Source organism: Amblyraja radiata, chromosome 3, assembly GCF_010909765.2.
Source record: "Amblyraja radiata isolate CabotCenter1 chromosome 3, sAmbRad1.1.pri, whole genome shotgun sequence".
Lineage (NCBI taxonomy): Eukaryota > Metazoa > Chordata > Chondrichthyes > Rajiformes > Rajidae > Amblyraja > Amblyraja radiata.
Window position 1 is genome coordinate 16,424,151 of NC_045958.1, and position 13,647 is coordinate 16,437,797.

A 13,647-nucleotide genomic window follows, 5' to 3' on the forward strand; every position below is an offset into this window, starting at 1 on the left:
AGTGATTTAGGCCATTTGGAAAAATGGGCTGAAAGATGGCAGATGGAGTTTAATGCTGATAAATGTGAGGTGTTACACCTTGGCAGGACAAATCAAAATAGGACGTACATGATAAATGGTAGGGAATTGAAGAATACAGTTGAACAGAGGGATCTGGGAATAACCGTGCATAGTTCCTTGAAGGTGGAATCTCATATAGATAGGGTGGTAAAGAAAGCTTTTGGTATGCTAGCCTTTATAAATCAGAGCATTGAGTATAGAAGCTGGGATGTAATATTAAAATTGTACAAGGCATTGGTGAGACGAAATCTGGAGTATGGTGTACAATTTTGGTCGCCCAATTATAGGAAGGATGTCAACAAAATAGAGAGAGTACAGAGGAGATTTACTAGAATGTTGCCTGGGTTTCAACAACTAAGTTACAGAGATAGGTTGAATAAGTTAGGTCTTTATTCTCTGGAGCGCAGAAGGTTAAGGGGGGACTTGATAGAGGTCTTTAAAATGATGAGAGGGATAGAGTTGATGTGATCAAGCTTTTCCCTTTGAGAATAGGGAAGATTCAAACAAGAGGACATGACTTCAGAATTAAGGGTCAGAAGTTTAGGGGTAACATGAGGGGGAACTTCTTTACTCAGAGAGTGGTAGCGGTGTGGAATGAGCTTCCAGTGGAAGTGGTGGCGGCAGGTTCGTTGGTATCATTTAAGAATAAATTGGATAGGCATATGGATGAGAAGGGAATGGAGGGTTATGGTATGAGTGCAGGCAGGTGGGACTAAGGGAAAAAAATTGTTCGGCGCGGACTTGTAGGGCCGAGATGGCCTGTTTCCGTGCTGTAATTGTTATATGGTTATATGGTTATTATGGCCATTAGGGTTATAGAAACACACCCTTACAGAATTCATCCATATGGAATAAAATTTGCTCATAAGAATTTATATTCGGGGAGGAGGGGTGGGGGGGGGGGCGTGGGGGGAGGAGGGAGGGAAGCACAAATAAATAAATCATTTTCAACTTGTATTTCTTGACATATGTGCATAGCTTGGTGGAAAATCGTGATACAGACTGTTTTCTAAGTATACAACTCCCCTTACCCCATAACATTGGGTTTTCTGTAGAAGGTTTATTTACAAGTTAAATACTTAACTTACCCAATCATCCCTAGAAATATTTATTATTTCATGGTTTTAACTTTCAGGAAATTACTTCAGAAGAGAGATTTCACGTTGAATTGCACTTCAGTCCTGGTGCTAAAGGCTGTGAGGAAGATAAAAATCTTCCATCGGGTTTTGGATACAGACCAGCATCTCGTGAGGTATTTATTTTTGTAATGAGTGTTATATTCAGTTATTCTTACATGGACAACAGTTTTTCTTGCTCAAATAGCACTCAAAAAAAGCATTAGCATTAACATTAGATTTTGTAGTTGTTTCTGACAATAAATCCTCTCATCTTAGTTATTATAAACCTGTTTATTTTTTGATGTGTACAGAAAAGTATTTAAGAAAATTCCACATTATGCATTTGGACTGGCTGGTATTTGCAATAAAATAAAAAATATTTCAATACTTTCCTATGTATTACTTGTAAGGAAGATAAAGGTGAATGTACCTTATTTCCCGGCAATGAAGATGCACCTGCATCGAAGACGCACCCCCATTTTGAGCCCGGGACAGAGCGGCCAGCCTTCCGCCCAGTAGCTACCCGCCAACCACCACCTCCACCGGTTGCACCAGTGTCGAAGGACACCGTGGCTGGCGGGCGAGCCGGCAGAAACTGCTGAGGTGGCGGCCGGTTCCGCTGTCCGGTCCCGGAGGCCGCTCGCAGTCACCCGAGCTACTTCCCTCCCCGACCACAATGCAGTGGCTCCGCGCCCATAGCGCCGCAGCAGCGGTGAGTGAGTGAGTTGCTGGCAGGATCTCCGACCCCCTCCTTCTCAACGCTCCTGCCCCCCCCCCCCTGCAACCTTACCCCTGGCGGCCCAGCCAAGATTACTACTTTGTGCAGCCCAGGTCGGGCTGACCCGGGCCAGACTCCCCACCCGCTGTGGAAAGGATCTCTTTTTCTCCCCCCAGCGGTGCTGTCCTTTTACAGTCACTTCCCACTTCACACTGTTCGAGGGTGGACGGCGGTGGCAGGTTCCACGGAGCAGTCGCTACGAGAGTAGCATTGCTCAGCCTAACCTTCAGTCTCCAAGATGCGAGTACATTTTCGTGCCTCATTTTAGAGTAAAAACTAGTGCCTTGGACGCTGGGAAATACGGTAATTTGAATGTAATGGCGCCTGCCTGTGACGACATTTTGCCAGCAGCGCAACAGAACAGAATAAAATACATTTTTCACACCTTATCTGGATAAAAGAAACGGCAGAAATCAGTGCTGTTACGGACAACCTGCTAGTGCATCTAACGTCACTAGCGATATCGCGATCACCCGCAGTTACGGGAGTTGCCGACTGTAAGCAATCCCTTGATCGCTGGGGAATCCTCAACCCGGCTGAGGATCATATGGTATTGTACCTGGAAACATCGGGGAAACCTCTGGGGCCGACGGGCAGGATCTCCCAGCAGCAACGGAGCTAGTGCTGCCGACTGTGAGGGAACCCCCGATTGTAGTGGCCATTTGGCCTGTTTTGCATGTCATTGAGGATGGAGTGTGCCTTTAAATTTTAGACTGCCTGTTATATTGTGGGTTGGATTTATGACGTGTTTTTGGGTGTGTTTGGAGCTTAGATGCTTGTGCAGAAGTTTAGTTTTTAGATTAGTTTGGAGAGACCATGGGGAAGATTATCCCTTCTACCATGTAAGATCATGTGAGATCATGCGGGCCATGCAGGGTCCACGGGAGATCTAAAGGAGATCATGCGGATCTTGCCAGTGTTATGGTGACACGAGGAGTTTTCTAATGTCTAAAGTAATTCGATGAAGATTGCAGTAATGAGTCGGAAGAAACTTGGATGTATCTTACTGTTTTCTATCAACAATAAAGCATTTATTCATCAAAATGTGTTTTGAAGCTATATCTGAGAAGAAGCTCTGAAGGTCTCTGAGTGAGCTTGCATGCGTTTGGAAGACACCCCCTTCAACCATTCTCATCCAAATAGCCGCTAGGGTGCTAATTACCTGAAAGATATGATAATCTGCCATTACACCGATCGCAATGGAGCTGGACCTGCTGACTGTAAGAGAATCCCATCCCAGTGCGGCCTCGCAGAAACAGCAGGTACAGTAAATACAGTACCTGGAAACAATGGGGAGGCCTCCATAGTGTCTGGAAACGTGGTCGTCGGGCAGGAGTGAAGCACAGGGGACATCGACCCCCTCTCCCTACCATCCTACTAGCCAACGTACAATCCCTTGAAAATAAAGTGGAGGACCTAAGGTCAAGGCTGCTTTACCAAAGGGAGTTGAGGGAATGCTCTGTGTTCTGTTTCACAGAGACATGGCTCACCCCCAGCTCCCCAGACTCAGCAGTCCAGTCTAAAGATTTCTCCATCCATCGTATGGACCGTTCACTGGCATCTGGGAAAGGGAGAGGAGGGGGCATCTGTCTCATGTTCAACTGCGTTGGGCTCAGATGTGGCAGTCCTATCTAACTCCTGCTCTCCACACCTGGAACACCTGGCTGTGAAGCGCCGTCCCTTCTACCTGCTGAGGGAATTCACCTCCATCATCCTGACCGTGATCTACATTCCACCCCAGGCAGACGTCCGTCAAAAAGGCCAAAAGGGACTTCTGCTCTAAGCTTGAGGATGAGAAGGATGTTCGGCAACTGTGGCAGGGCTTGAATGCCCGCACCTACAAGGCGAAATTAGGAGGCAGCTCAAACGACAGCGAAGTATCACTCCCTGTCGAGCTTGATGCGTTCTACCCACGGTTCGATAGGGAAAACACTGATGTGCCTTCCCAAGCCCTCATTCGCCCTGACGGTATTACAGTCACAGTCACAGAGGCCGACTTCAGAAGATCCTTCATGGGGGTGAGTTCTCAAGACCTGTGCAGACCAACTGGCAGGAGTTTTTGTGGACATTTTCAACCTCTCACTTCTGAGGTCTGAGGCTCCCACCTGCTTTAAGAGGGCATCAATAATATCGGTGCCCAAGAAGAGTAAGGTGACGTGCCTCAATGACTATCGACCAGTGGTACTAAGGTCTGTGGTGATGAAGTGCTTTGAGAGGTTGGTTATGGTGCACATCAACTCCTACCTCGAAAAGAACCTCCACCCACTACAGTTCGCATTCCGCCACAACAGGTCAATGGAGGATGCAATTTCACTGGCTCTCCACTCAGCATTGGACCACTTGGACAATAAAAACACTTGCGTCAGGCTGTTGTTTATAGACTACAGCTCAGCGTTTAATACCATCATCCCTTCCAAGCTGGTTACCATAGGGGCCCTCAGTGGGAGTCCCTTTACACAGGGATTCTCCCCCTCTACATCGGGGACCTGGGGTGGAGGGCACCGAGGAGTTCCCTGCAACCTGTTTCTCTCGCGATTCACAAACTCGCCAGCAGCCTGCCACTTTTGCGGGCTGGAAGAGTCTGTGTACCACGTGTATATGGAGTGTGTGAGGTTGCAGCCACTGTGTCAATACCTAAAGGGGATGCTCCTTGCCTTCTGGCTGCACTTCTCACCCACCATCCTCATCTTTGGACACCCTTTGCGTAGGGGAGAGGGTTGGGCTGAAGATGCCCTGAGTGGGTTGCTCCTGGGCCTGGCAAGTATATTGACAAGTTAAGAGGGCAAGTTAATAGAGAATTGAAGAATGGGAAATCAAAGGATTGGAACCTGGAAGAGGGCCAGAAGTGGGATCCGTTTTTTGGAAGATGAAAACCTGAAAGGAATGGAGGGGAGGGGTTTCATTAAGGAGGAAGTCATAGATGGGATCAGCGCAGTTGATTCGCATTTGGTGGGGAGGGAGAGGAGTTTGTCATTATTGGATTTGGAGCGTTTGGAAATTAGCATTTAGGGGAATGGGAGTGGAGAAATAGGTGCCTCTTTGCATTCAATTGTGAGTAATCAGAGGATCATTATCAGGTACAAACAGAGGCAAGGGATTTTAATCTGGTAGAGAATTTCACTACCATGGTGAGTGAGACCTGGGCATCAAAGATTGAAAGTAAGAACAGATAGAAGGGACGTTAGAGCTAAATAGAAAAAATGTTGGAACAGTGAAGCAACACTGTATAATTGTCAACATTTCAGCTCAAGCATCTTATACTTTGAAATACAATAAGACCATTATATTAAGTGCAAAGAGTGGAGAGAATATCTGATATGGAGGCAGACCAAATATATTATGGTAACAATTACTTTAAATCTGGCAGTGGGAAGAAAGTTGAAAGAGACAGAAAGAACAACATCTTTGGAGAAATAAAAAGTGGTTACCTGAAATTGTTAAATTCAATGTTAGGTTCTGAGGGCTTCCATGCAGACAGACGGTAGATGAAATGCATTCCCAGAGCTAACTTCAGGCACTATTCGAGCAATGAAGCAAGCTGAAGCCGGAGATGGCAGTTTGGGAGTGGGATGGAGAATCACAGTGACAGTTGACAGGAAGCTCAAGGTCAACCTTGTTGCCTAAACAAAGGTGTTCTGCAAACCAACCACCCAAACTGCTTTTGATTTCTCCACTGTAGAAGAAATCATTTCGTGAGTGCAAAATACACTATAGCTGACCTGCCATATTACAGATGTTTGGGTAACTAAAATTCATCCTTGTAGAATTTGCATGTCATTACCCAAAGAATCGAGATACTGTATTTTCTGTTGTGCTGCTTGCAACATGTCGCCACAGATGGGCGCCATCTTCTAAAGATGTTCAAAATATGTTTACATGCTGCTGCAAGTAAGAATTGTTCTCTCTGGGACATATGACAATAAAACACTCTTGATTCTTGAGATATATTTAAAAAAAACAATCCTTCCCTGATTGAGGGGTCATCTGTACGCTAACTTGGAAATCAAAGTCAAAAGTCAAAGTAGCCTTTATTGTCATTCAGACCTTGCGGTCTGAACGAAATTTTGTTGCCTTGCAGTCCTACATATAGTAAAAATGACAAAAACACACAATAAACACAAATTAACATCCACCACAGTGGAAGTTAGTGTAGAAATAGCAGGGGCTATGACAGAAATATTTCAAATGTCATTAGAAACGGGAATAGTGCCGGAGGATTGGCGTACTGCGCATGTTGTTCCATTGTTTAAAAAGGGGTCTAAGAGTAAACCTAGCAATTATAGACCTGTTAGTTTGACGTCAGTGGTGGGCAAATTAATGGAAAGGATACTTGGAGATAATATATATAAGCATCTGGATAAACAGGGTCTGATTAGGAACTGTCAACATGGATTTGTGCCTGGAAGGTCATGTTTGACTAATCTTCTTGAATTTTTTGAAGAGGTTACTCGGGAAATTGATGAGGGTAAAGCAGTGGATGTTGTATATATGGACTTCAGTAAGGCCTTTGACAAGGTTCCTCACGGAAGGTTGGTTAAGAAGGTTCAATGGTTGGGTATTAATGGTGGAGTAGCAAGATGGATTCAACAGTGGCTGAATGGGAGATGCCAGATAGTAATGGTGGATGGTTGTTTGTCAGGTTGGAGGTCAGTGACTAGTGGGGTGCCACAGAGATCTGTGTTGGGTCCACTGTTGTTTGTCATGTACATCAATGATCTGGATGATGATGTGGTAAATTGGATTAGTAAGTATGCAGATGATACTAAGATAGGTGGGGTTGTGGATAATGAAGTAGATTTTCAAAGTCTACAGAGAGATTTATGCCAGTTGGAAGAGTGGGCTGAAAGATGGCAGATGGAGTTTAATGCTGATAAGTGTGAGGTGCTACATCTTGGCAGGACAAATCAAAATAGGACGTACATGGTAAATGGTAGGGAATTGAAGAATGCAGGTGAACAGAGGGATCTGGGAATAACTGTGCATAGTTCCCTGAAAGTGGAATCTCATGTAGATAGGGTGGTAAAGAAAGCTTTTGGTGTGCTGGCCTTTATAAATCAGAGCATTGAGTATAGAAGTTGGGATGTAATGTTAAAATTGTGCAAGGCACTGGTGAGGCCAATTCTGGAGTATGGTGTACAATTTTGGTCGCCTAATTATAGGAAGGATGTCAACAAAATAGAGAGAGTACAGAGGAGATTTACTAGAATGTTGCCTGGGTTTCAGCAACTAAGTTATAGAGAAAGGTTGAACAAGTTAGGGCTTTATTCTTTGGAGGGCAGATGGTTAAGGGGGGACTTGATAGAGGTCTTTAAAATGATGAGAGGGATAGACAGAGTTGATGTGGATAAGCTTTTCCCACTGAGAGTAAGGAAGATTTAAACAAGGGGACATGACTTGAGAATTAAGGGACAGAAGTTTAGGGGTAACATGAGGGGGAACTTCTTTACTCAGAGAGTGGTGGCTGTGTGGAATGAGCTTCCAGTGAAGGTGGTGGAGGCAGGTTCGTTTTTATTATTTAAAAATAAATTGGATAGTTATATGGACGGGAAAGGAATGGAGGGTTATGGTCTGAGTGCAGGTATATGGGACTAGGGGAGAATACGTGTTCGGCACGGACTAGAAGGGTCGAGATGGCCTGTTTCCGTGCTGTAATTGTTATATGGTTATATAGAGTTCACCAGGCACCTCCTCACTGTGATGGAAGGCAAAAGTCTTAAGTCTTTGTCTCTTCACTTCTTATTCTCCCTCTGCGCCGAGGCGATCCAGAAGAGGTATAAGTGAATTGCTGCTTCACCTATAAGAATAATTTGGGTGCCTGATTGGTCGGAAGGGAAGATGTGGAAGAGCATTCATTACATCTCCTATGGCTTGATGGGAAAGTGCTGTGAGAAGGAGAGCGGGTGCAAGGGGGAACCAGAGTATAGTAGAAGGAACGTTTCCTTCAGAATCCTGATAGGGGAGGAGAAGGTGAGCTTTCTAAGTTTTCTCAATTTCTTCTAGCCTTTCTCCTTCATGCTAGGTTCTACGTTAGTGCCCCACAACCAATTACCAGTTAACCACCAAGTGGAAATTCCCAACCAAAAAAATAGATCAATCTTAAGCCACAAATCCTGCTATTTTCCTGTTGAGTCAGATAGGGTTATCAGTGTAATTATTAATGTAATACTCCAACTTTGCAACAAGTTAAACTGAACATGGCTTAGGCTATTGCCCATCTTGTGTACATATAACCATAATTTGGAGAGGCTATTATTGCATATTATTAAATGGAGAAGTGTGCTTGTATGTGTTCATCAAGACTTTTTATGAAGCAGGTAATAATTCTCCTTTGCTTATTGGAAGAAAATACACAGAAATTGTTCTTATAAATGACAATGTGTCTTTTAATAATAGAGTGACACTGGATCCAAAATCTTCCTGAATATTGACAATGATGATGACTCCGTTTCAAGCAGGGAAGTTGCTGAAAAGTCAACAGTGGCGTTCAGGCCAATGGTCTCAGATCCCATTTATATACATCGAAAATCCCCACTGCAAAGGTCCAAGAAAATAGGCTCTGTGGAAGTAAGTGTTTTGAACTAAACTTTCTTTTAAATCTCTGGAGGTGTGTAAGAATTTTTTCTGCAATTGCAGGTGATAGTGTATAGTATTTTTGAAGGAAAAACATTTTAGAAAAATAACTATTAAAATTCAATTTCTTGCCAGAAAAGGATATTTAACTTCTAGGCTATGGGCCGAGCATCGAAAATGTGTCTAGAATTTGACTTTCGTGACCCATCTCTGGGATCTACTTGAAATTTGGCACAGATTTAGATAAAATATAATTGAGAAGGAAGTCATATCTCCTCAGTGCCAAAAGTTGCACATTAATTAATTAAGCTAATTAGAAAATGAGATCAAAAAACTAAGCGCCATCTAGTGTTCAATGCTTATATTACTCCATGGGGAGCCTAATTCCGTGCTGCTGTCTCCTTAAACCATATTATATCATCTCATATCTATATACTTTTAAAACTGTGTGGGTGTGTGTCATTTTGCTTTTGAAACGTATTTCCTCGAAAACCAGACGCAAAAACGCATAGATTTTTACATATTTCGGTAGGGATTTAACATGAGTTCAGAAATCTACTACTTGGTCAATTATTTCCCCAGATTTTGAATAAAATTGTTCACAAAACTAAATTTTTAAAATATAATCGCCGCTTACCAGCTGCTGATGTCACAATGCCCACATGCCCACCAATCTCTGCCTCCCGGCCCCCCCGCTGTGGACTAAAGCATTCTTTTTTTCATAGCATTGAATTTTATTGTTTCTCTGTGTCTGTGCCCCTCTCCGTGTCCCTCCCATCCTCCCCGGCCCGGCTCGGCTCTGGATTAAACATCCGCTGTTTTGCACGAATTAGGTCACCCCCACCCCCGAACTTTAAAAGGCGCAGAAAAATATAGTAGGTTCTGCCGCAGACCCTACAGCTCAGACCCTACTCGGCTCTGGATTAAACATCCGCTGTTTTGCACGAATTAGGTCACCCCCACCCCCGAACTTTAAAAGGCGCAGAAAAATATAGTAGGTTCTGCCGCAGACCCTACAGCTCAGACCCTACAGGATAGGATCTTTGTTCTGCAGCTTTTCCTCACTGTTGGCGCAGCTCGTGAAGCCCCGCACCTCCCATCTCTCCTCTCCTCTCCGGGGAGGACCGATCGTCTGTCCCCCCCCCCCCGGCCCAGCCCGGCTCTGTCACGCTGGTGGGTGCGCTTCCCTTAGCGGAAGTCGGCTAGTCCCCCTGCTGCTTTTCACCGTCCTCAGATTGCTCCGTGCCTCGCTCGGGCCCACGCTCCGCTGGGCTTCTTGCAGTTCAACAACATGGCAGCGGCGGTCGTTATTGCAGCGCGGCCACGGACAAGCGCAGTTGAAAAGTAGCCGTCACAGGGGACGACCTCTCCGTCTCCCCCGTCCGATCGTCTGTCATGCTGGTGAGTGCGCTGTCGGCCCTCCGCTATGTGCATCGCTCTGGCCCACGACGGCCGCAGCCTAGCTCGGGCCCAGTGCCTGATGGGGAGGTTTGTGCTCTACGACTTTGGTAGGTGCAGCCTCTCCTCACTCACCCTCCCCGGGGCAGAGAAAGAGAGAGGGGGGGGAGAGGGGTGGGGGGGGAGAGAGGGTGTGGAGGGAGGGGTCGAGGGGGAGATGGAGAGGGGAGGAGGAGATGGGGGGGCTGGAGAGGGGGGGAGAGGGCTCTTCCTCTCTGCCCCCCCTCTCTGACCCCCCTCCCTCTCTGCCCTCCCTCCATCTCACCCCTCTCCCCTCCACATCCACCCTCTCCCCCTACTCTCCCCCCTCCACCCCACCCCTCTCCCCTTCCCCCTCCACCTCCCTCCCTCTCCCCTTCCACCTCCCTCCCCCTCCCCCTCCCCCTTCCACCTCCCTCCCCCTCTCCCCCCACTCTGCCCCACTCCCCCCTCTCTTCCCCCTCCCCTCTCTCCCCTTTCCCCCGCCTCTCTCTCCTTTGCCCCCTCCACCTCTCCCTCCCCTCTGCCACTCCCACCCCTCCCCCTCTCTTCTCCCCTCCCCCACTCCCCTTCCCCTCTCCTCTCACCCTCCCTCCTCCCCTCCACCTCCATCCCCCTCCCTTTACCCCCCTTCCCCCTCCCACCCGCCCCCCCCCTGTGTGTGTGGGAGGAGGGGAGGGGGAGAGGGTGGGGGATGGGGAGAGAGGGGGGGGCGAAGGGTGGGGGGGGGGTGGTGGAGGGGGAGGGGGGATTTTAATTTTAAAAACTCAAGAAATAATGAAACACATTTTCAGATAAGGCAATTTTTGAAATGAGGTAAATCTCTATCGGAATATGTAAAATTTTCACCGTTAGCACGTTGGGTTTTCGAACACACACACACAAGATCAGAGTTTTATGTATATAGATAGATATGACGTGAATATGACTGGAGTTATATATATAGAAACATAGAAAATAGGTGCAGGAGTAGGCCATTCGGCCCTTCAAGCCTGCACCGCCATTAAATATGATCATGGCTGATCATCCAACTCAGTATCCTGTACCTGCCTTCTGTCCATACCCCCTGATCCCTTTAGCCACAAGGGCCACATCTAACTCCCTCTTAAATATAGCCAATGAACTGGCCTCAACTACCCTCTGTTGCAGAGAATTCCAGAGATTCACCCCTCTCTGTGTGAAAAATGTTTTCCTCATCTCGGTCCTAAAAGATTTCCCCCTTATCCTTAAACTGTGACCCCTTGTTCTGGACTTCCCCAACATCAGGAACAATCTTCCTGCATCTAGCCTGTCCAACCCCTTAAGAATTTTGTAAGTTTCTATAAGATCCCCCCTCAATCTTCTAAATTCTAGCGAGTACAAACCGAGTCTATCCAGTCTTTCTTCATATGAAAGTCCAGACATCCCAGGAATCAGTCTGGTGATTCTTCTCTGTACTCCCTCTACGGCAAGAATGTCTTTACTCAGATTAGGAGACCAAAACTGTGCAGCCGTTTACCTTCCTCTTCATCGCGCAGACAGCGTCCCCCGCTTTCCCTGGCCCCCGCCTTCGCGATGTGTGTGTGTGTGTGTGTGTGTGTGTGTGTGTGTGTGTGTGCGGTCGGTCGATCCAGCTCGCGGTTTCAACGCGGACGCTCGATCCAACTCTAGGCTTTCCAGGCGAGTGCCCTTGAGCTTGAAGGTCGAAGACACTCTTCTTAACTCGCGGATAATGCAGGTTGATAAGAGCCCCAGTTGAGGCAATGCCAAATCAACTGCGTAATTCAGCCAATTATAATCATGCAACCTCAGTGCACATCCCAGATTTTTTTAATGTTTTGTAACTGATCCACCTCATTACTTTGTCAATGAGTCAAAAGGATGATTTATCATCAATATTCTGACACACCGTGGATCGCGCTTTCTCGTTCTTCAAAATTGGATTGTTGTGTTTTCAACGATGCATTGGCTTTGTTTCAGCATCGCATCAGAAGAGATGACACCTGGGAACCAACATGTCTTCAGAGAGATCAAACCTCTTTATCCTCTTTCACTTTAGGCACAAAACAGGTGAATATGGGTCTTACCCCATCCTCGGTAAACGGTGCACATAATAATGTGAGAAGTTTATTCTTCTGATCAAATTACAAAAATCGTAACACAAGTTAAGAAAAAATGAAATCTCAGTAAAAATAGCTTGCATTGAGACAGCTTGTAATCTGACCCATTGAATCTTTGGGTCAGATTTGACGCATTAATTTTGGATCTACAACTTAATCAAGTTAGGCACTGGCACATTTACATTTTAATATGTATACAGGTAGTGCTGTCTAACAGTAAGTGGCACTTTATCAAACATCTTTTAAAAGTCCATGTGCACAAAATCAACGGCATTGGCCTCAACAGCATTCAATAAAGACGATGAGATTCATGATTGCATATTATTTGGCTTTCTTGACATGGTCTTGTCAGATTACTATTTTGTCCCTAAAAAATTGCTTCTAATAGCATCTTTATCTCAGAAGTGAACCAACTAGCTTGATAAAGTGTTTATCTTTGTTATCCAACTTTGAACTAAGTTATAATATTTACTACGATCCAGTCCTGGGCATTGTCATAACTTTGAGGATAGGTAAAGACAGTAATTCTGCAATTTTGCCCCAAGCTAACTCTCAAAGGAATCATCCAGACCAGGTGATTATTCTGCGTTCAGCTTCTGCCACAATTTCTGACTCCCATTTATTCATCAAATCCCAGTTGAACTTCTATTTATACAGCTGATATCTCAACCACATCACTTTTACAAATACTTTGACAACATATTCTTGTGTAAATAATTTTTGTAATTTATTTACAGGATGTGGGTATTGCTGGCTAGGCGAGCATTTATTGCCCATCCTTAATAACTCATGAAAAATTGTCGGTGAGCTGCTTTCTTCAACCTTTGCTGTCCTTCATGTAAAAGTACTCATATAGTCCTATTAGAGAAAGAGTTTCAGGAACTTATACCTAGTGATGATAAAAGGATGGTAATACATTCCCATGCCAGTGACATCGGAAAACCTCCTGTAGCCCCTGCTTCCTTATTAACCTAATGTTGTCCTGGACGAAATCGTAGTAGTATTGGATTAGCTGTGATTTGTTCATGTCAGCATAAACTATTCTGCCTCCTTGCAGAAATTAGAGCCAATTTTATCTCATGCCTGAATCTCCCAAACCACCCTTTCATTAAAATCCAGGGAACAATACTGGTTATATCTTTAAAAAAAGCAACACAAAAAATACAGATGAAATTGCATGGTAATTTGTGGGTATTTAGTCGAGTATTGTGCTGCCACTGAATTTTGAGCCCATCATACAAGTGCAGACTGCTGGCTCACAACAAATCCTTAAAAACAACATTCAGACTTCTGCATTCACACTAGCTCTCTGTTTTAAATACCCTAATTTGTCCTCATTACTCCCCAAAATCCAGGATGTTTCTATGTACATTTCTAGTTTTAATGGAAATGAATTAGAACGTTGATTAATATGCGTTCAACTAGTGGATGGATCAGGAAGAAGCTTCAAGGAGCCCCTTTATTTTATCTGTTTTCTTTTTGATCTCTCTTGGTGATTTTTCTCAGGACTAAGAAGTCCAGCAGGAAGGAACATAGGAACATTGAGATCATTGCAATTGAGGCATAGCCAGATGGAGAAAGGGTT

General features: G+C 45.1%; 1 protein-coding gene across 5 annotated transcripts in view; it reads left to right on the plus strand.

The window, feature by feature from the left end:
• ppip5k2 (diphosphoinositol pentakisphosphate kinase 2) overlaps positions 1 to 13,647 on the plus strand; it is a 131,033-nt gene that overhangs the window by 74,551 nt on the left and 42,835 nt on the right. For 3 of the 5 annotated variants that reach the window (XM_033017377.1, XM_033017378.1, XM_033017376.1), the window contains exons 24-25: positions 1,196 to 1,312; positions 8,350 to 8,520. In XM_033017377.1, the coding sequence (XP_032873268.1) occupies positions 1,196 to 1,312; positions 8,350 to 8,520 (288 nt within the window). Of the gene's footprint in view, positions 1 to 1,195; positions 1,313 to 8,349; positions 8,521 to 11,922; positions 12,013 to 13,647 lie in introns of all 5 variants that reach the window. The other 2 variants (XM_033017374.1, XM_033017375.1) reach the window with 1 other exon arrangement.